General features: G+C 34.2%; 3 protein-coding genes across 10 annotated transcripts in view; 1 reads left to right on the top strand and 2 right to left on the bottom strand.

Annotated features, from left to right (window-relative positions):
• LOC128175172 (pyruvate carboxylase, mitochondrial-like) overlaps nt 1-8,884 on the bottom strand; it is a 32,955-nt gene extending 24,071 nt beyond the window's left edge. For 2 of the 6 annotated variants that reach the window (XM_052840610.1, XM_052840613.1), the window contains exons 1-11: nt 8,833-8,884; nt 5,500-5,725; nt 4,646-4,830; nt 4,139-4,304; nt 3,567-3,712; nt 2,973-3,090; nt 2,468-2,738; nt 1,857-2,019; nt 1,103-1,285; nt 562-796; nt 313-360 (exon numbers count right to left, since the gene is read on the bottom strand). In XM_052840610.1, the coding sequence (XP_052696570.1) occupies nt 313-360; nt 562-796; nt 1,103-1,285; nt 1,857-2,019; nt 2,468-2,738; nt 2,973-3,090; nt 3,567-3,712; nt 4,139-4,304; nt 4,646-4,830; nt 5,500-5,686 (1,702 nt within the window). In that variant the 5' untranslated portion in view covers nt 5,687-5,725; nt 8,833-8,884. Of the gene's footprint in view, nt 1-312; nt 361-561; nt 797-1,102; nt 1,286-1,856; nt 2,020-2,467; nt 2,739-2,972; nt 3,091-3,566; nt 3,713-4,138; nt 4,305-4,645; nt 4,831-5,499; nt 5,726-6,013; nt 6,128-6,395; nt 6,548-8,832 lie in introns of those variants that run through there. The other 4 variants (XM_052840614.1, XM_052840615.1, XM_052840612.1 and 1 more) reach the window with 3 other exon arrangements.
• A 2-nt stretch (nt 8,885-8,886) lies between these two features.
• Nucleotides 8,887-15,646, top strand: LOC128175174 (TAF6-like RNA polymerase II p300/CBP-associated factor-associated factor 65 kDa subunit 6L). Of its 3 annotated transcripts, none has more exons than XM_052840616.1 (12): nt 8,887-9,027; nt 9,184-9,388; nt 9,824-9,910; nt 10,553-10,703; nt 10,978-11,028; nt 11,228-11,322; nt 11,572-11,649; nt 12,074-12,175; nt 13,053-13,177; nt 13,358-13,490; nt 14,055-14,183; nt 14,293-15,646. In XM_052840616.1, exons 2-12 carry the CDS (start codon nt 9,212-9,214, stop codon nt 15,571-15,573), a joined length of 2,409 nt encoding a protein of 802 aa, XP_052696576.1. In that variant the 5' UTR covers nt 8,887-9,027; nt 9,184-9,211; the 3' UTR covers nt 15,574-15,646. The 3 variants fall into 3 exon arrangements, with proteins under 3 accessions (XP_052696576.1, XP_052696578.1, XP_052696577.1); XM_052840618.1 differs by having other exon boundaries at nt 8,892-9,000; XM_052840617.1 differs by having other exon boundaries at nt 8,896-9,023.
• A 1,163-nt stretch (nt 15,647-16,809) lies between these two features.
• On the bottom strand, nt 16,810-21,997 carry LOC128175175 (alpha-ketoglutarate dehydrogenase component 4-like). Its single transcript, XM_052840619.1, has 4 exons — nt 21,940-21,997; nt 18,123-18,177; nt 17,328-17,494; nt 16,810-16,928 (listed from the first exon to the last, which is right to left on the bottom strand). The coding sequence occupies exons 1-4, from the start codon at nt 21,958-21,960 to the stop codon at nt 16,905-16,907; spliced, it is 267 nt and encodes an 88-aa protein (XP_052696579.1). The 5' UTR covers nt 21,961-21,997; the 3' UTR covers nt 16,810-16,904.
• Nucleotides 21,998-22,792: the final 795 nt, after the last annotated feature.

The raw sequence follows: 22,792 nt of genomic DNA, 5'->3' as shown, positions 1-22,792 counted from the left end.
TAACTGCTTTTAGCATAAATTAATGTAAATTTTGTCTCTCAATCAAATAATCTATCAATACTGTAGTCATGAAAGGAATACTGCTTAACTAGAAACAATGTTTGATTTTTTCATTTTAATTAATGATCAAAGGCTAAGATCTATACGTTAGCCATCAACATAGACACTATGTAAAACTTCATACACTTATATGTAAGATGAAGCTCTATTGCTCTAAGCTTGCAAAAAAGCAATAAAAGTAACTTTCACTGCATGTATGATGTTCAATATTCTCTTTGAACTGAATCAAATGGATCAAACACCATGATTTACCATAATATCCATAACTGTTGTCACCATTTTCTATGTCAGATTCTCTGTCTATTATGAATAAAACATACACATTCATTCCAAACAACTGATACATGATTCTGACATTAATAGACATACATATATATACACACTGATCCATCTGACTGACAGAAATCAATAGGAGTGTGACCTTCTAGCCTAATTGTCAACTAGCATTCAACTTTATCAGACAATCACAGGATAAAATTCAAAATGATCAACAAGTCTTACCAAAAGGAAGCTGGGGTACAGAGGGGACAACATCTGAGGGCTGTAGGTCGGTCGCTAGGGGTGTCTGGGGACCGTTGACCATGACCTGAGCCAGGTAGTAGAGCAGCTTCTGGGCACGGTTCTGGGTGGGGTAGAATTTAAACAGCTGTGGGTTCTCGTCAATAAAGTAGGTGTCTACTACTCCCGACAGGAACTGGTCATGTTGAAGGACGTTCAGCAGGAAGGGAATGTTGGTCTAATAAGAAAGAAAATTTATACAGTTTTCAAAAAAAAAAAAATCAAAGTTCTTTTTCTTAAATCCTAAGACTATTTCTTGCCATGTACCAGTTCACATCCTTGCAATGATATGTTAGTAACGGTGAAAATAAGTACTTAGCAAAAATTGTCTTAGGCCAGTATATGTATCTGTCATTCTATTTTAAAATAACTAATCATTATCTAGCACTCTGTATAACTGTAACTGATAGAAGAATCAATAAGGTAAAAAATATAGCTCTACACCGAGACTATAGTAGCGATATATCGGTTTATGTAAACTAACCTTGACCCCTCTGATTCTGAACTCTTTGAGAGTTCTCAACATCTTAGCAGCGGCAGCTGGATGATCCCTGGCCTTGGCGATGACCTTGACCAGCAGAGAATCATAGTAGGGAGAGATGATGGCCCCTGCAAATCCAAGGGCACTGTCCAGTCGAATTCCCATACCCTCTCCACTCCTAAATACCTGTAATTATAAATGTTTAGATAGATAGATATACCTAGCATCAGTAATCCAGTAAATACTAAGTCTAACTTTGCACATATGATAACTGAATGATGAATTTCGTTGCAGTTATCTTTCTTGATATATCAGAATTCATTTTGATATCTGAGAGTTCTCTTTCTGTAAATTCATTCAAATTATTTATTTCAAGTATTAAAGCTTCCAATCAAGCTTAATGATGTATAAGATATACATTGTGGATACAAAATAGAATTATTTTTTAAAATCTTATTTCATATTGTTACAAATTCAAAGCAGCCTTACTATTAGTACTATTACTCTAGATGTAAAAGGATGTGTTGTTTTTTTATGCCGACCCAAAATTTCAGGGAAAGCATATACCTAAAGCATTTTTTGAGACAGGGTTAATTATGCAACATCATTTCAAAGTTACTAAGAAAAAAATTCTGGAAGCCACAAGATTTTGATCATAAACAAATCATGATGTTATGATAATTACTAAGGAAATAGAGAATACCAATGAAACAACTGCCACTAAGCCTGGTTAGACGTGTTCCTACAGATAATCTACCTCGATTCTGCCTGTGTCCGGCTGGAAGCCTCGGGCAGGGTCCTCAGTGGTCATCCTACACTGGATGGCACAGCCGTGCAAGTCTATCTCATCTTGACTGAGGCCCATCTCCGGCAGCAACTTCCCCTCCGCTATCTGAATCTGACTTTGCACCAAATCTATCCTAAAACCCAAAGGAAAATATGCTCTTATCATGAATATTAACATTTTTTAAGACAATCATAAGCTATCAAAAAGTCTGGATTTTTTTTAATCCCCTGGCTTTCAAGTCTCTGGAATCTGCGACTAGGTTCTGGGAATACTGTGGAATTGTCTAAATTCGTGGGGGCCAATTTAATGGATTGCTTAGATTTTACAGATTTGTGAATTCTTTTATCCCAACATAAGAAAGGATGACTTATATGTCTAATTATTAATATCTGGAGGATATTAGTTTATGGATGAGAGGTGCTCACAAATTCCACAAAAATTGAGCCATCACGAAATCTAACTAATCAACAGTATACACTTAAAAGTGTAAAAAAAATTAAAAAAAAAATTACCCATATGTATCTAGGCGTGCATTCACAAAAGATGTATTTTTAACAAACTGTACAATAGGAACAGCTTACCCAGTGACTTCCTCAGTGACAGTATGTTCCACCTGTAGACGAGCATTGACCTCAATAAAGTAATACTGTCCTGAGGGATCCAACAGAAACTCCACGGTACCTGCGTTCTCATACCCCACAAACCGGGCCAGCTTCACAGCGTCAGCAGTCATCTTGTCTCTAATGTCCAGTGGAAGTTTGGGGGCTGGGGCAATCTCCACCACCTTCTGATGACGGCGCTGTACGGAGCAGTCCCTCTCATACAGATGGACAACATTCCCACCTCTGTCACCTGGCACACAGAAAGTTCAAACATGGTCAAAGAAACATCTAGTTGGAGGTTAGGATGAATTATCATTGATTTGAAAGAGTTGTGTCTAAAAATATTGAAATTTATAATCAAGAATGATTAGTTCAAAGCACTCTTGGTGAAATATTGTTTACTAAATTTTAGGTAGGACATAAATATGATATTGGACATGTAAATTATATCATAAGTAGATAAATAAAAAAATATTCCATTTACCCAAAATTTGTACTTCAATGTGCCTGGGTCTTTCAATGAATTTCTCCAGGAATAAAGCTCCATTTCCAAAAGCTGCCTCAGCCTCTGACGTTGCTCTCCTGAAATTCTCATCCACCTCCTTCAGAAAAAAGAACATGAAATTTGTTGGATTGTCAGAAATGAAAGCATGTTGTTCATCGATCATGTCAAAAATCTAAAGCAAAGAGTGTCCATGACATTCTATACACCCAGTACAGGTAATAATTTAAGAGTTGTTGCTCACCAAAATAAAGGTTTGCTTAATATTATGACCATGTAGAGTTGGTGGAAATGTGTCATGTTATATTGGTATTCTGTACATCCAGTATTGCCAGTACAGATAATAAGAGTTGTTGCTTTATATCATGACCAGTGTTGGTGGAAATGTGTCATGTAATATTGGTATCAAGCATAACAGTGCTATTATTGTATTTACATGTATAGTGTATCTAACAATTAACTAATTACTCTTTCTATATACCGGTAGATATTGTAGATTTATCAATCAGAACTGCAAACTCATTTCCAACTTAAAGCCATACTACATGTACATGCATCAAGTCATTATTTCCATACCTCCATTGACCTGACAATCCTCATGCCTCGCCCCCCTCCCCCGTACGCGGCCTTGAAGATGACGGGCAGTCCATACTGTTCACAGAAATGTCTGGCCTCCTCGATACTGGCAACCGGCCCATCCGATCCAGGAACCACCTGTACCCCTACAGAGAGTGAGAACCACATGAGTAAAACAAGGTTACATGCTTGCAATGAATCCATGCTGACAATAAGTCAATTACATTTCACTTAAATGGGAAAAGTATCATAAACTGATCAGATATACAAAATTTTGTTTATAGCATTTAACAGTATTTTGTCTCTGGTTCTTCGATATAATCCTGTTTAACAGTACCAGTGTATGTAACTTTTTTTTTACAAAAGTCAAAATGCTAGCAAAAATCTGTTCATTCATTAAACCACAAATCAATCATATCTAATTTTGTTCAAATCTTAGATGTCAATGATCATACAATGTTAATAATGCAATATTGTTTTCACAATTGATTTTAAAAATAACCGCATTTTGAGGGAGTGAAAAAACAACCACAATTTGAGCATTTTTTTTCAACAGTTTACGGTAAACTAACCAGCAGCAATGGCTGCCTGCCTGGCTTCTACTTTGTCCCCCATTTTCCTTACAACCTCTGGGGAAGGACCAATGAATCTGATCCCTGCATCCAACACCTGCTGTGCGAAATCATCTCTCTCTGACAGGAAGCCATAGCCAGGATGTATGGCATCAACACCGTTTTCCTAGAAACAGAAATATGTGTACTCTGATCATAGCAAATTATGGTGTGTACATGAGAGTTATCTCCCTTTTAACCACATTTAAATATTTGAAGGTTTAATTCAATATTTGTAGGTTTAATGAAAAGCATTTAAAGTATGATATAAATTCAAGGGATACTATAATCCAAAATCGCATCATTTCATTTTCCAATTTCCAATAGCTAGCTTGGTAACATTACTTACATCAAGTCTAAGTTAAACATGACCTATGAAAAGGTGATCTTTATAAGTTTGGCTATTAATTTGTTTATGAGTTTTGCTATTTGTTAATGAGTTTGGCTATTCGTTACAAAATTGGCTACCTTTGCGACCTGAATGATCTCTGGAATATTGAGATAGGCAGCCACTGGGGGCAAGCCTTTCCCAATCAGGTAGGACTCGTCCGCCTTCTGACGATGCATGTGCATCATGTCTTGTTCTGAGTAGATGGCCACAGTTTGTATGTTCATTTCTGTACATGCTCGGAACACTCTTATGGCAATCTCACCTATAAGAGAAGACAACAAAGAAATCAGAAACCTGACAGCTCATAATATCAGATATTTGAGTTAAAAAAGTTCTTTTCAATTAATATTATGATATATAAACTGACCAATTCTCTGCTAAAAAATTTGTGTTAAATGTAAACGTCAAGAAGAAATTTCACAATGACAGATATAATGAAATGTAGCGAAAACTACTGGTACAGCATTAACTAAGAAAACTTCACATTTACTTAGTCTAGAATAAAAGTCAAATGATGTTGCATATCATTTCCTTAATGGATTTCTCCTACGAAAACACTATAACTGGATAAAATGTTTTCCACATTTGACACACCTGATTAAATATAGGAACTGATGTTAGGACTATATTGTTTATAGTAAATATAAGTACATAATGTTTCATGCCGATTCTTTATATTATCATATATTTTGCAATGTATCTTATTTTTTAATGAACTAAATTCCAAAAATGTTTCTTATAATAAATAGAATAATTGATCAGAAGTTAATCTTGCCTTTATTTATAAAAATTACATTAAAATTTTGTTTTATTCTGGTCAAGTCAGCAGCATATGTCTCATCAAATTACAACTACCCATACAAAAAGGTTCTTTACACAAAAAGACAAGAGATTTACAGCACAAGTAGCTAGAGTACTAAAGATGCTATACCTCTGTTAGCAACCATCAGTTTCTTGATTTTCTCCTCTGGTTTGCTTTGCGACTTGGCCTGAGTTGAGCAACATGCCACCCCTGGGGGCAGCTTGTAACCATGGTGATTGTGTCCCCTAGCAACGTCGGGCAGTTGCACTCTGGCTGATTGACACAGGGTCGACAGTCGAGCTTGCAACCGAAACATTGTGGGCTCTTTCTAAATGTAAATCTTGGTCTGAATACTCTGTAATAAAAAAGCTACATTCGCTTCAGTAACTGTACGTTCCACTTGATATTGATTTTCCTGTTATCTTACAGACACACTAAGTCAACTAAAGCTAGGTCAGTGAAACAACCTTGAATTTCATCTCTCATAAAAACCCTGATTTTTCCAAACAAACATCGGAAAATTACAAAGATAACATATACATACATGTATGCATGTACTTAGTGCCTGTATTAAAATGCATCTTTCAAAAATATCAAAACCTGATTTACTACAGAACTATATATTAATAATTATTCAATTTACCCTCCTGAGTAAGAATGAGGTTTATACACTACAATGGCCAGACCACGTTGTAGAGTACATCGTAAAAGCCATTAAAAGGAAGTTCAACTTATCATGTCATACAATGCACTACTATAAGGATTAAGGAAGATGCTCACTCATGCATTTATCAACAACATAACGATTAAGGAAAATCTGCCCATGCTCTCTGCCTGCTGGCAAGGAAATATAACATTTTTTTTTAACATTTCATGAAATCAGAGAAATGTATCACTATTTTATGAAAGGTTATGGATTCATCCTTGTCCCATTTACACATATTTGTAAATGAATAACCTCAGAATTTTTATGGAAAAAATTTACATCAAATGTTATTAACAATAAAATGCATGTGGTACCCTACCTGAAGATATATTTTCTCTCACTGAATGTAGAAGTGCATTAGTAATATGTGTGTGTTTGTGTTTGTTGGCTAATATATTATACTACTGACAGTAACAAACAAAAGCAAAATATTTACTACAGGAAAATGCGCAGAATTTGGTTATAACTGGAAAGATATAGTCTGAAAGGTCAAGGCCATGTACCGGTACTCGCTACGCACATGTTGAGGGATATTTAAATAGATTGTGGGTAAACAGCTGATTTACATTCAACATGTTTATTTCTAGAACAGTGTCCCCTCCTACAAATGTAGTCACACCAGGACACTGACCCACTTTAAATATGTATTGAATACCCTCTGTTTGTATCACCTTACATTTATTGTTTACAGTGCACATAAATTCTTATTAATTTGCAAGAAGTATACTCCTGAAAATATACAAAACATGTGTGCATATATATTTAAATAATACATGGATCAAAAGTAATATATCCGAAATTAAATGCTACATAGATAGCAAAGGCAAATAAATTAATCAATGAACAGCTAGCTCCCAGGCAACTGTGACAATGTGCAGGGTAAACCTGAGGCCTGGAGCTTCAGTAAATCAGTCAACAGAAACTTCAATGATATTTTAAGGGACAACTTCATACATTAAAGATCCCCATTACTGAAAGAAACATCACGTAAAAACTTTTTTTATTGCATGAAAATTTAAATATATATTGCAAGGTGAACATAAAGCAAGCATAACACCTTTCTGAACATTTTTAAAGTCATGTACACGTTTGTACGTTTTTTCTTCAATATTGCCAAGGATGATAAACATGATAGAGCTATGACGAATTAAAAACCTTTGGACCAAATCAAACGTAAAATATTTCAAACTATAGACTGTCTGTCAGGCTGTCTGAAATGCATGTGGACTTTGGACTTTAGGTGAGAAAAAAATAGGATACGTGTAGGAAATATTTAATATGTTTATTCAACAGGAGGCCTATGGGCTACATCACTCACATGACAACATTGTTAAGTAACAACTCTGATCCAAGTAGTTAACAAGCTCTACTGTAATTAATACAACAATTCCCCAATAACTGCAATTTTTTTCTGAATCAAAGGGCCCCCGGGTTAACACTCATTTGAACAGTAAAATTCTTTCAACAAATTTAAGTCATATGGTATTATACTATCAAAGAGACAAAATATTCCTGTGTTGAATCTTGCAACCCTCCTGAGGCCTCATTATTGGTTCCAGACCATCAGGTTTCAACAAATCTTAAGCATGAGGGTGATGGATTTTTGAAATGTTACATCATAAATTAAGCATTTGTGCATCTTTTGTGAATTTTGCACCCCTCCTGAAACCCAATTTATTGGTCTAAGGGTCACAGTAACACTTTGACAAAATTACAAATTCAACCTTTATTCAATCATGATGCCTTTGTACTAATTTCACAAATTGAAGCAATAATGATATTTCAATATTGGAAACAATATATTTGAAGCTATACCATCATAGCCTCATGCAATATAAGTTTAACTACTTAATTAAGATGGGGATCTTAAGGCTGTTAAGAAAAAGGGACACTTAAATTCTAATCTATGGGGGAAATTACACCTGGATTTTATTTTACTTGATAGTAGTCTATTATCAGTCATATTCTAAATTCTATGGGAGGTCTGATAGGTTGTTTATTAACCACTAAGTCTCCTTAAATTACCCCCCCCCCCCCCCCCCCACCCTCCTTTTTGGTATTTTATTAAATCAATAAACAGCTAAGAGTACATTATATTTAAATCATGATGACTTTGTTTTATTGTTCATGTTCTGCTCTCAAACATAGATAAAACTCGCCATTGTGCTTGCATGTGGAATTTTTATCTGGTCAAATGCGGATTCTACTGGAAGCTGTCAGGAGCACATATAATAGACTTTCAATTTTTTTTTATCAAAAAATCATTTTGCTTGAATTTAACTATCTAAAAACATGAAAATGCATGCATCTTCCCTAATCAGAGCCTTTTCAATTTTTGAAAGTTTTCACAAAATCTTGTCTGCCAGTAATGCAGTGCTCAATCTCATCCACTTAAGATTTTATTGCATACATTGCACATATATTCAAGCCATTTAAAATTACCACCTATCCATTAACAAATTAATAAGCATTCACTACATCGATAAACTTTAATATTAACTTGAATTCAAAACTCATTAAGATTGTTATATAATATCAAATTTAACTTTGTCATTCCATTGTCAAGTTCGGTAAATAGCAATACCCACATGCGCACCACACAGAAATCACGCTTAGTCCGCATGCCATGAAGTTGAAAACATCTATAAATTATCACAAATTTCAATTTGAAACACAAATCGAATTTTCAAAATTGCAGAAAAATTATAACTAATCTGGTTGCATAAATTATGTAATGCAACAGCAACAACATTTACCTTGCTCTCGATCGACGTCTGCAAAATCCTAAACCGGATATTAATTGTCGATAATAAAGTAGAAAACCAACTGCAATATTTTCAAGCTTTCGATGCCGTTCAAGCTCGAAATGTGATACCAATGAAATTTTAGCCAAAATGTATTGTCATAATGGCTGATGAAGACTCGTTAAGTAGCAAAATTGGATCAAGTTTGTAATTATTTAAAATTTTGTTTGGAAGTTCATAAAATACTGTTTATCAGAATTTTCTCTGTTGCTTTTAAATCTTATGATTGGTTTTCATTAGTGCTGATTTTGCCTGATTTTCCTCACTGCTTTTAATCACAATTTTTCAATTTCTTTGTATCAGATACTAGCACTCTAAGGAATACCAGAAAATGGCCGAGATCAAAGAGGAAAAGAAAACAGCGGTGGTGGATGATAAAAGATACGCCATCATTACAAGAGAGAGCATCAAGATGATGGCCGAATCAGTTGGGATCAGTGAGTTGTGTGATGAAGCAGCTGCCATGCTCTGTGAAGATGTCTCGTACAGGCTGAAGGAAGCCACACAGGTATTATATCGTAGAATAAGTCAAAAAGATGTATACTTCTTCATACATGTAGATATAATATATTATATTCATCTCTTTGGTTAGGTGCTTGTCTTACAACATGCTTATTCAATTGCATAGTCTTAGCTCAAAAGCCAGACAAATCTTGTTGATTTCAAAGAGCCATGGCTGAGTGGCTAGCAATGAAATAGACAGGCTGATGTCACAATGCAGTTTGACACAACTACTCAAAGTCCAAGCTCTTGTTAAAATGGTTCTATTGTAAAGGCTCAGGATCCTCTGAGTTTGGATATCTTCAGTAAATTAAATTACCGTAAAACTGAACTTTTTTGTCTTGTTTCATTATTAATTTGCTCAATTATTAACATAATTAGCTTTAGAGCAAAAGTTATACTTTGTATTACCTACAATATATTTGATGGTTTACTGTTCCAGAATTCAATCCAGTACATGAAACATGCAAAGAGGAAACGAATGACGACAGAGGACTTCAATAAAACTTTAAAAAGGAGCAGTGTACAGGTATGCAAACACTCAGAGCACTTTTAATTACCGACTATTACCCACTTGAATTTCTACTGATATTAAGGGATACGATGTGATAGTGTGTATTGTTATACTTTCATGTTAAATACTGAAATCTGATTGGTTAAGACGCAGTTAATAATATTTACTATTACCCTCAGCGTTAGCAACGCACTTGGCAACGGGTAACATTAAAAAATGTTACATGCGCGAAAATTATGCGCGTACGGTTCACTGTAGAATTCACGTTATTCCTATATAAAAGCAGTAAAATTTTCTTAAAATTTTTAAAAAAGACATTCAGTATAACAAAATAAATAGTGCCTGTTTGGGAGGATAACAGTTGAAATTGACACCCCTCGAAAACCATTGTCAACCTCCGCTTCGCGTCGGTTGACAATGGTTTTCTCGGGGTGTCAATTTCAACTGTTACCCTCCCAAACAGGCACTATTTATATACATGTATTATATACTCATAAGTCGTACACTCCTTCTAGCATTAGCTAGTGGGCTTTCCCTTTAGCTTTGTTAGTAGAATGTTGGTTTTTAAACTGAAGGGTCTTGGGTTCAAGCCTATGCGTGGTCATTTACCTTTAAGTTATTCTATTATAATATTTATGATCATCATGATACTTTTAGCCAGTAAGTGGACACAGATGCCAAGATGGAGTGAACTTTAGACAGCTAAAGGAAGCAGAGATTTTTTTCACGGATGACGAAGATGTAGAGTTGTGTGATGTTGGTCTCGAAGACTGTACACCATGCGAACAAGGGGAGACCTCTATAAAAGGTTTGAAGATCCAAATTCTTTGTTAATTTTAATACCAAACTCTTTGTTGTACCTGTATAAATTAAAAAGTTTACAGATCCAAATCTTAATATGGAGTTTATTATCAAATGCTTTGTGGTACATTTATGATCTCAATGGTTTAATGATGTACATGTACATCGTTTTATGAATTTTAATACCAAATGCTTTGCTGTACATGAATTGTTTAGAAATAATGATAAAAGGAGTGACAAAAATTAAGAACCTGGTAAACAACTTTTTATTTCCTTTTTAGCTCAATGGTTAGCTGTAGAAGGCATATCAAAAACTTCATCTCTGTCTCAAGGTATTTAAAATCAACTGTTTTTAAACACATACCTGTGCATATCAAATGCATGTAAGCTACATCTATGCAGATATGTCCATGTCATAATGAGTATTAAAATGTGATGAGATTTTTTTAATATGTATCCATTTCAAGCTTATAAGAAGGATTTGGTTATTCCTGAATTACCTATTAAGATAATGTTGGTTTTGTTTTTTAGGAAAACCAATAAAACAAGAAAATAATGACATCTTGCAGAAATATTATGACAGCATTACCAAAGCTGTTTTGGGGAATGATCTCAAATTAATGAAGGTAGGTAATAGTCAAACGACTGGACAAGCTAGTATTCCTGAAATACAAAATCATAAGAAATAAAGAACCTGCTCTGGAATATTTCAACCTGTGAAAGAAAGTATTACAATATAGTACAATGTATATGATACATGAATAGTACTATTGTCTGAAATTAAAAGTGAATGGATATCAAGAGTTTTGTTAAGCATGTATTGGGATATGTATTTTGCATTCTTTACTAATAAATGTTTATTTCATATGTTTCAGGCAGCTCTCCAGGATCTACGCACCAACCCAAACATTTCCTCCTTGCTTCCTTGCTTTGTCAACTTCGTCTCTAATGGGGTAAGTTTTTTGAAAGTTTGAGGATAGATAATTGTCGTCTACTCAGCATTTTGTGAAAAGTTTACTCTTTTCTAAGTGGCCACATAGGGAGTAGGGGCACATGGTTTTAATGGTTCTAAAACATTTCTTGTGATTCATGCGTTTTAGATAGGAGGCTGGATTGTCAACAAATAACTCATCAGATCTATCCAAAAATTTTAGAATAAGATATGAGAATTTGAAGCCATAAACTACTGTGTAGTGTTTAATTAAGAAAATTTTTAAATATTTAAGCTTTAGAATGGTTTTCTATATTTTTATACAGAGCTCTTATTCAAAGGAAATTAATAAAGTCTAGAAATGGCCACAGCCATCCAACTCTCTTAAGAGTAGAAAGATGTAGTACATTTATTTTAATTTAGATGAAATAATTATTTTTAAACAGGTGAAGACAGTGAGTCACGACGTCTCCCAGATGACTAGGTTGCTGTACACAGTGAAGGCTCTGATCAGTAACACCAGTCTGTTCCTGGAGCCCCAGTCTTATGTAAGTTAGTTTAGAATCAAAATTAAACAATTTGAAAAAAGTTATTCTTTATTCATGCTAGTAAATAATCATGCTCAGCTTAATTCATAACCTTCAGAACTATTTTGAAAAGTAAAAATGTTAATATTGCATTTATTTGATAATTGGTTTTTCTTTAAAAAGAGCCTGATTGGACATAATGCATTAGCAAATTATGCATGTGTAAAGAAATTAATTTCAAAACAGTAGCTGAATACTATAGTAGTACCAGTACAAACTGGATACTGCAAAAATTATTTGATGTCAATGGGAAAGACGATACAAGTTCCAGTACTTGTATGCCGGGAACCTACACAGCAAAACTCGTTTATAACGAATTTCAAGGGACCATAGAAAAAACTTCGTTATAGCCGTAATTCGCTATACGTTTATAACGAATTCGTAAAATATATTATAGCAAATTCGTTATAAGATAATTAAGGGTTTTTCCGGCTTACAGTTTTCTAAACTATGGTAAGTTATAAAATTAGTATTTCCATCATTTACCAAAAATGTCAAAATAACCATTTCATTTCAATTTTTAAAAAAATTCTGTATACTATTTGAATTTGAGTATTTTATAGATGCATCTTAAAATTGCATGTTTCTTCAATGAAATTTAAAATAGAAAAAATTTGTTATAAAAATGATAAAATGCGTTAACATTTTGCCAGCGGTGGTCTTAAAATTAAAATTCTATAGGTTTATATAAGAAATTTGCCGGGACATGAATAATAATTCGTTATAGCCGTAAATTCGCTATATCTGTGTTCGTTATATTCGAGTTTTGCTGTATATATGTCAGAAAAATCTTATTTTTATGAAATAATCATTCTTACAACAGATTTTTCTTTTATAGTTAAATCCCTTGGTTCAAGGAGTCAGTTATTGCCTTTTAGAGTCATTAGCAGCGTCCATTAACCCATCCAATGACCACTGGATGCTGCGTGATTATGCTGCTCGAGTATTGGCCCAGATTGTTCAGTAAGTAATCAATTATCCTTTACCAAAATGAGTACTAGTACTAGATCGTTACATATAAAAAAAATTCATCAGCCATTGATATAAGAATATGTTGCATTTATAATGAAGATCAGATGCAAAATTTCTTTGTCTTATTTCTAGTAACAAACCTAATCGTCATTTTCTGTTTTTGCACTGTAGTACATGGTCTAGTCCCATCAACCACTTGATGCACACCACCATCAGAAGTCTGAAGGAAGTCCTCTGTGATCACACTAAGCCCTTCTGCTGTCACTATGGGGCTGTCATGGGAATTAAGGCTTTAGGACCACAGGTAAAGTACATACAGTAAAACACGCTTATAATGAAGTGCCAGGGACCGTCACGGCTGATTTTGCTTCATTAAAACTGTAATTCGTTATATTCATCAAGTTTACAAAAGGTAATAAAGTCACAGGGAATGAAAATAACTAAGTGGCCATTCATTATAAGCTGTAAAATTAATCCATTTTAGAATACTTGATCATGTTTGAGGTGAAGGCGAGCACAATATGGTATTAATAAAATTAATCTACTTTTAAAATTTATGACCAAAGAAACATGGATCATTTTATAAAAAAGCAAACATTCTGATTGTTTATTTGAGAAAAACTGAAACAAAAATAATGTTCATACATGTAATATAATAAAAAATTAAAATGTGTGAGAGGTACAGAACACATCCCCTTTGAATAGCTATACCTGAATTCTAGAAAGGATGATTTTGAATTGGAGGAAAAACAGGAATTTATTTAATATCTTGTCTCTATTCTTTAACATGACACACAATTTTGTGTAAAACGGAAATAAGTGGGCCTACAATTTATTTGTTGCATTTGTACATTGTTTTCTTGAATAGGTGATAGATGATGTCCTCGTTCCACAGCTACCTGTATATTGGCCTCACCTGTCCTCAGTCCTCGAGGACAATTCTTTCTCTAATGCCCTCACGAAGGCTGATGCATTCAAAGTTTATGGAGCTTTACTGGTAAATTTTAATATATCGATAAGCACTGGAAAATTTTAATATATTGATAAAAGCTACTGAAAATATATGTAATAAATCTGTGAATTTAATAGGAAGTTTTTTTTTTAAGGCAAGTGTTGAATTGCTCATTTGTACTCAAATGAAGCAATATGAAGACCTGCTGAAACAAAAATATGAAGAAATGGAATTTTCTGAACTTTTGAATGAGGAAGCATCTGCTAAGATGAAGGATTGTTTACCAGACATACAGCATTCCATTTCAAAGCTATACACTGATATGTATGGATATTTTGGGGACAGAATGACAAAATGTTTACAAGACTTCAATGAAAAATTTAATTTAAAACAGAAAGTGTTCACTCCAAAGTTCAAAGAAAAGCTTATTTCTCTATCTGATGCAGATGCATCTAAAAGTGGAGATGAGCTATTGAAAGAGTTTATGGAACAAGTGAAATTGCAGCAACAGTTGGATAAGGAAAAGGCCGAAAAAGAACGCATCCAAAGACTGATCAATGAGGAAAAACGAGAAAGAGATAGAAAGCATTTCGAAGAGCACCAGCGATTAATGGAGGCAGGCAAGAAAAGACTAGAAGAAATAAGACTTGCTGAAATTGAAAGAGAGCGTGAAGAAATGGAAAGACTGAACCATGAAACAAGACGAAACAAGAAAGTTGCTGAGGAGAGAATCTCAAAGATGCTAAAAGAAGACAGTGATGATGATTTTGGCGAAGATGCAGTCATTCCCTATAGACGTGTCAGAAAGAGGACTAAAAGCCAAGTGCAGTATTTCCCAACAGAATCTCCAGAGAGCAACGATGATGATCCTTCATATTCCTTACCTGGGACATCAAAAGGCATCGATCAAAAGAAAGGGATTAAACTTAAAATCATAACTCGCCCAGGCAAACTGCCAAATGTTAAGATCGAGGCTCAAGCGAAGGAAATGAAAAAGTCTTCACCTCATAGCTATCCCACCAAAGTATCCCCACATCACAAGGAGCAGAAGTACTCCCCAAAGTTGTCTCCCCATGTTCACAGAGAGGCAAAAAATTCTCCCCACTCATCAAAGGACAAGTCATCCCCTCACACTCACAAGGACTCGCCTCTTTATTACGCTCATAAAGACTCGCCAGCTCCTGAACTTAAGTACTCGCATCACTCGAGTTTGCCTCAAGACCCAAGTGAAACGAAACATGGCAAAAAAAGAAAAGCCAGTCAAAAACGCAAAGATGAGTTTGAGTTTGAATCTGATCCTGAGGATTTTCCCCCTATGTCTTTTAAACCTAGTTACAATTCATCTGAAGGTGAAAGTTCAGAAGGGGCAGAGCTAAGGAAACCTATCAAAATGAAACTGAAAGTAAAAGACTCCAAAGAATTGCCATCTGATTGAGCACAACATAATGATGTGCAATTGGTGTATATATACATATTTTTCTATGATGGAATAAAACACTAAATGTCAATTTTGATTTGGTATTTGAGATAAATGTACCTATAAGTGGCTAAGGACATGACTGTTGTGATTGAAAATTTCATAATCTGCAGGCATTTGTGTCATTTAGACCCCTGCTTAGTCCTGCACATGCTTGCTGACTGGCCAGGAGTTTAAAACTATGGATTTTGACTGTTGCCTACTGTATGATAAGCATTAAATTCCTATGTGCCTACTAGCACTAAACATTGGGTAACCCTTTAGCTCTGCGAGTATAGCGTTAGTTTTTAAACTACAGGGTCTTGAAATCAAGCCTCATTTAAGCACCTATTGAAATGCTAATCCTTGTCTGTATTGATCTGACTAAAACAAAATTATATAAACAAAAAAGCTTGTAATTGGCTATTTATCTCTAGCTAGTGACCACTTATTCATCGAAGACACTGAGGAGGAATGCTCAATATCAATTGCCTCCATTTATGTAGTAATGTTACATATTTATACATGCAGTCAACTGGGTAAAAGCCACAGGTGCTTGTTTCTGTAATAGTTCACTGGAATATGGTATCTAATCTTAGAAACAAATGCTTTTGATGAATGGTATGAACAACAGAAATATTAATTTTAAAAATATTGATCTAATAGAAATTGTCTGGTAGATCTTTTGCAAAGCAATTAAAATCCTCATCAGTAGATTGCTAAACAACCTAATTTTTGATAATTACCGGTATATCGAAAAATAGCAGCAGCTTTTAAAAAGAATAGATGTATACATGTTTTACCAAGATATTCCTACCATGAATGTCTATTGTATATTATAGTTTAACCACTTATATGTATACCTGGTCCAGAACTTTAGAAAATCAGCACATCTTTTCCAAAAATAACAATATTTGCCTTAATTAACAAGTTATGTCCAATTATGTTGAACATTTCATCTGTGAATTACAATAACCTAGTGTTGACAATACTTTGTAACACAGCGTGAACGTTAACTCTTTTCTTGGAGATGTCTGCGTTATTCACTCATACATTTGAGTTGTTGATCTTTAAATGTCTTTCTGCATTTTAAAATTGGTGATTCAGATTCAAAAAGACATATACCACCTGTAGTTCGATAATCTTTATACCTCAGGTTGCAAGATGCTTATCAAAAAATTCTATTTCAAGAGGTTATAAAAAAATCTAAACATATTTTGGTTTATGTTATATTTATTGTTAACATTTGAAGCATAAAATACATGTACATGAAAATAATTTAAAACAGATCTAGATATTGCTTTTGATATTCATAGTACATCTGGACCACCTCTCTGAAAGAAAAAGCAGTATGGATTAGATTATTAATGACTGAAAATAAATAGATAAAATTTTATCCAGAAACATGCATCATCTTCGTAGCAATTTAAATAATGTAGATATAGTAAAAAAAAAATTCACCTGTCTATGTGGCAGTTATCATTACATCAAAGAAATCTTTGAATTGATTATGATACTGACATTCATCTATATCTTTTTGGCTGATAACATTGTGTGCTGGGGGGGGGGGGGGTTGAAGAAAAGGTTCACATTTTGTGCAACATTTTTCATTGAAGGACAATGAAAATTAAATTGTTACAGTAAAACTCTTGATATTGAACTTTTGTGAAATGTTTTTCTAAATGCATTATATTATATAAACCATTTTGGTTTTTTTTAAACAAAATACCAACCTGTATATATTCCATTTCTTCTATTGATAATGGTGTTCTAGCATACTTCTTGGGTAACTGGTGGTGTTCTAAAATTGATCCTGGTGTGGCTATTTTTGTGGTTTGTGGTGTGGAAGGAGCAGTTTCTGATTTACCTTTGGTGGCAGGTGTCATTACTGCAGGTGTGTCTGGATTCAATATAAATATACATGTATCAATAAACTCGTTTCAAAAATTGCATAGAAAAAATCCATCTTCGCTAGCCAAGGGTGATGAGCGGATTGTCATCCTTGGCTAGTGAAGATGAGATAAATCATTATTAATATGTAAACAGTCTAATCTTGAAGTAATTTCAATGTAATGTTAAATTTAAGGAACAATCACGGCTATAAATAAATAAAGCCTCAAGGCAACCCCTTTCCCATTCAAGCTATTTTATAAATTTGTTACATTGGAAACTAGCTGTTTCAAAAAATCTTTATTCTTAAATACAGTTGAACTTTGATATCTCGAACCCTGATATTTTGCCTTCAATGGATATGTTGAAGTGATTTGTAAGTCCTGACCTCTTGTTTTTTAAGTATTTTTTACCGTCAATATCTCAAATCTTGAATACTCAGATATATCTCAAAGGTTTTTAAACAGTTCCATCTAGTTTGAGATAACAAAGTTTGACTGTATATTGAAATCGCTATAAAACTAAAGCGTTATGAATCTTTATGTTAAGTCCTATTTTTTTTTTTATAAATTAATTCTATTTGGATAATTTTTATACAACACAAGAAGCATTCAAAACAAAATGAATGGAGTTTTCACCTTTTGTGATGTTTCCACCTCGAAACTTAATAAGTGGAACATGTGGCCTCACTGTCTGTAGAAAAGAAATTATATTTTAAGATATACACATTAAATAAATAAGAGAAATAATGAATGTAAGACAGACCTAATGTTAGAATAACAGTCTTGATAATGTGTTCACACATATTTTGGATTCATCATTACTTATTAAGCACTAGAAAGAATAATCTTGCCATGACCGACTGGCTACGCTTAGGTCACAGTAAGAATTTGTCCCATATATACTTGCAATTTAGCAGCTGTGAAGCAGATCTGCTTTGCATCGAATTTAAGTTTGTTTAAAATTATCTGCAGGGGAAATACATGTATATGTAAATATACATTAAAAACCTTTCAGACATGTATATGTATGTTTAAAGTCCACAAAACATCCATTTAATAGGTCATACCAAGGAATTAACACTATTTCTAGATTTGAATTTGACTGCCAATGTGCTGGACACTGCACACGAAATGCCTCGGATTTTATTACTAACATGGCAACCAAAAAACAATGAATTTTCAAACAAGATGTTAAATGGTAGCAATTTCATTGCCAAAACAATTAATGTTGTAAAATAGGACTATAAAAGAGCAACCATGGAGGTTTTCAGTCATTCCAATCATTTAAAAATTAAGGCGAGATACAACACAATATATTTTCATTTGCTGTGAAGCGAGTGTAGGGGACGAATTCTATTGTTAAAAGTTAGACAGGCTCACTTTTGATCTCAGTCTCACTTTTCCACTATATGTTCCTTTGGTAAAAGTGAGACTGAGATCAAAAGTGAGCTTGTCTAACTTTAATGGCCCCCAGGAAAGGTCTGTAGGACATCAATCATTTTAACGATAGAACATTCTATCTAACTGAGCACCAATTTCATTGTGGAGATGATCAACAAAATTAAATATTTTACAAGGTTATATAGCACTTGATGACAATTTAAATAGGTGGAACCACTGACCACAAATATATTTTTTATATTCATGAATATTGATAAACCACAGAGCTAGCTTTTCGTACCATTTTTGATAGATAAAGTACTACATGATCCAAAATCCAACAATTGATACAACTGTGACGGTCAGACCAATTCAAATACTGGCACCAGATACTGATAGCTCATTTGGTAGAGCACCTGTCTAGAGATTTAGGGGGCCCGGTTTCGAATCCCTGTCTGTTCCGTCATTATTCTCCCATTCCGTTACATTTGCAGGGGTGTGCAATTACCATCGCCCGACGCCCGGGGCTACCGATTTTAGAGGTCGGGCTAGCAAAAACATTAACTGTGGTAGCCCGTCGGGCTAGTAAATCATAACCAGAGTTGGCAAAATATGCCGGTAAATTTGCAGTGTCCTAGTAGGAAAAGTGCATCGTCATTGTTATCACAGAGGCATAGTATCTGCTCCTTTTAAGTCATGATAGCCAAAAAAATTTCTTAAGCATTTTTTTCTCGTGCCACATTCTTCTGAGAAAAAACACTCTGCTGTAAGTTTCACACTTTGAAGTTTTACCGACAGTGTTGACCTAACCAGTGGCTAGACGAGATAGTCACGCCTCACTGCACATAGCTTCCGTAGTTACCTGTGCAGCTGTTTCAAGTGACATCACTGTAAAATGATTTCTTTTTCTGTAATATGTATTCATTGGCTTTTTGCGTGGACCCTGAGGTCCACGCAGAAAATATATAAGCGAGGTCAAACCGGATGCTATGGGGAAAATTAAGCCTGCGCATGAGCTAGTCTGGTTCCTGTGCGTAATGGGTAGCTCAGGGAACCAGGGTAGCACACGTTTATCTGAATCGGGATCGGGATTCCGTGCCATATGAACACAAAAGTTCAAAGGCGCTGTAATTGTAAAGTTGTCGGTAAACAGTACAGAAACAGAGTATTCCTTTTAAAGAAATGATTAGCATGTGATATGAACTATCAGTATTATGAAATAAGTTAATGTTATGCCGAAACTACAACATGCATCAAATAGCATAATTTGCAATGTGTTGCTGTTTTCCGAATACACATGTAACTTAACTTTTCTTTTATAGTAGGCGAGGCTAGAAAACTTCCCGATTAAAGTTTTTTTAAACATTTAGGTATAATTGAATAATTATGTCACTGTATAATTTAAATCTCAAGAAAAATGCATCAAAATATGAAATTTTTAATTTACACAAAGCTGTCACTGCATAGTTAACAGAGTAGTGCGAATTGTAATGTGTGCGCAAATAGTAGAATTCACCGAATGCCCGATACTATACATGCAAACTTCATTCATAGATAGATCATAATTATTTTAGAAGTATGAACCCTTTAAATTCTGAGATAAAAAGTCAGAGCTATACATACATGTATACGTAATACAACGTACAAATTTAGTGGTTAAAAGCAGAGGGCTAGAGTCGGTGGAATCTCTGATAATCTTAAGGCTTTCACGTTTTCGTTGCAAACCCATGTAAATGGTCCACGTATTGTAGTCCTTTTTTAAAGGGCAGCAACTTGTTTAAATATAATTTTTTTTACAGAGAGAGAGAGAGAGAGAGAGAGAGAGAGAGAGAGAGAGAGAGAGAATGCATTACAGAGATATTATAAATTTCTGCACTAACTATTCTCATAAACACATTTTAAAGTGACCTGCTTGGTGAATTAAAAGAAAATTCATATTTTGCATATTATTATTTGTGCATTTTCCATTATTTTTAATTAAAATTTACCATTACGTAATTAATTGCATAGTTGTATTTTGTAAATGGAAATTAAACAGGATAAAATGCATGCACACAGATAGTTGCAGTGATTTTATAGAGTCTGTTCACATTCACAATGTTATGTTTGGTTCTTATTATATAAACGGTACCCAAACCAATTAAGTTGAATATTTTTGAACTAGTCTACCACAGAAAACATGCAAGTAATAAATATTTCGTATATTAATAATTATATACTAACTAGTATCATACAGGTTTTTTTTTATAAAATGAAATGTCGACATGTCCGAAATAGTCTGGCTAGTAACTTTGAATCTTGGGCTAGTAACTTTGGTACTCCCACTAGCCCCTGGGCTAGTGGCCAAATTTTGTAATTGCACACCCCTGATTTGGTGCTGTGACCAACCCCACTGACAGGTGAACTCCTGCCTGGCAAAGAGCATGTGGTGATTTTCGAGGGCGAAGATCATATAAGGGGGAGGGATGTGACGGTCAGACTGGTTCAAATATCGGTGCAAGATAGCTCAGTTGGTAGAGCACCTGACTAGAGATTCAGGGGGCCCCAGGTTCGCGTCCCGGTCTAGTCCGTCATTATTTCTCCCATCCCGTTAGACAACATTAGTTGTTGATGTATGTAGCAGGATTTTCCAGATGAGGGAATTAACTATTACATGCGTTGGTACATTTTAATTAGACATCAACGTAGTAATGCGTGTAGTACTCCAGCAATAATTGTATACTACAACGGATGCCCAGTCTTCCTGCGAAGTGTAACGGGGACGGTGTAAAAGTAGTCCAGGACATATGTCCGGCGATGTCCCAATTTACTATTTCGCGTCTAACTTATTTTTCAGTCATTTTTTTTCAAAAACCATTAATCAGATATCAAAAAGCATCTTTATTTTAGCCGATTGTATTATTGTAATATATATATATATATATTATGTGTAACGAAATATTTGCAGATGGGTCTCTTATAACTGATCACATCACAGGATGACAAGTCACGGAGTTTAAACTAAATAATTTTTAAAGTTTCAAAAAAATTGTATTTAAGTTAAAGGTGAATTACAGATAAATATTACATTTACCTGAAATGTCCTTGCAGCCATTGCAAACCAGAAATGATCAGAGCTAACTAAACTTAAGCTCGACGCGGAAGGAACGAAAGAAGCGTACAATTTCCGGATATAAAGTACTCGGGTAAAAAAACCCAGCAAAATAAAGTATAGCCTATTTTGTAAAAATGATATTAACATACGAGCACTGGCTCACTAGTTGTGGCTAGAATTTGTTGCTCTACATTGGAATGTCCATAAGTCTTTCTCAATACTTGCTTGAGCTATTTAGCAACTGTACATTTATGTATCACTGTAGGTTAATTGTATAAATAAATTACTGAATAAGTGAATGAGCTTATTTGCATTTGGTTGTACTAAAGTTATTCAGTTTTGAAAGAATTAAACTTTAAAGAAGTCTTTTTCTGTTGCACAATACCAATGCGTAATCTGGAATTACATATGTCTATCAATAAGGTTTTGTCCATTGCAATTGCAAGTTCATAATTAACACATCTCATCTTCCCATGCAAGTCAATAGTTTCTGATCCGCTCCGCGGAGCGGATCAGAAACCCTTGGCTTGGGGAGATGAACACACCTGTATATATCTTTTACTTGTTTTTACGACTCTTGTAAAATATCATGGCGAAAAATGTTTTGATTCTTTCTAAGAACTGCTTACAAAACCTTTAAATAAACGTTAACAATTTTAAATACGTAAAACCTAGCAAAATCAACATGAAGCTTTGCTTGTCAAAATCCATTTAAAAATGTACACCGAGATAGACAAAATAAATTTAAATGTAATTCTTAAAAAATGCATATGTATAATGTATATAATTAAATAGTAGGAACGTTTCAAAATCAATAACGAATTACAAACTC

This window comes from Crassostrea angulata, chromosome 3 (genome assembly GCF_025612915.1).
Source record: "Crassostrea angulata isolate pt1a10 chromosome 3, ASM2561291v2, whole genome shotgun sequence".
NCBI classification, from domain to species: Eukaryota; Metazoa; Mollusca; class Bivalvia; order Ostreida; family Ostreidae; genus Magallana; species Magallana angulata.
This window is presented reverse-complemented; position numbering and strand designations above follow the sequence as displayed.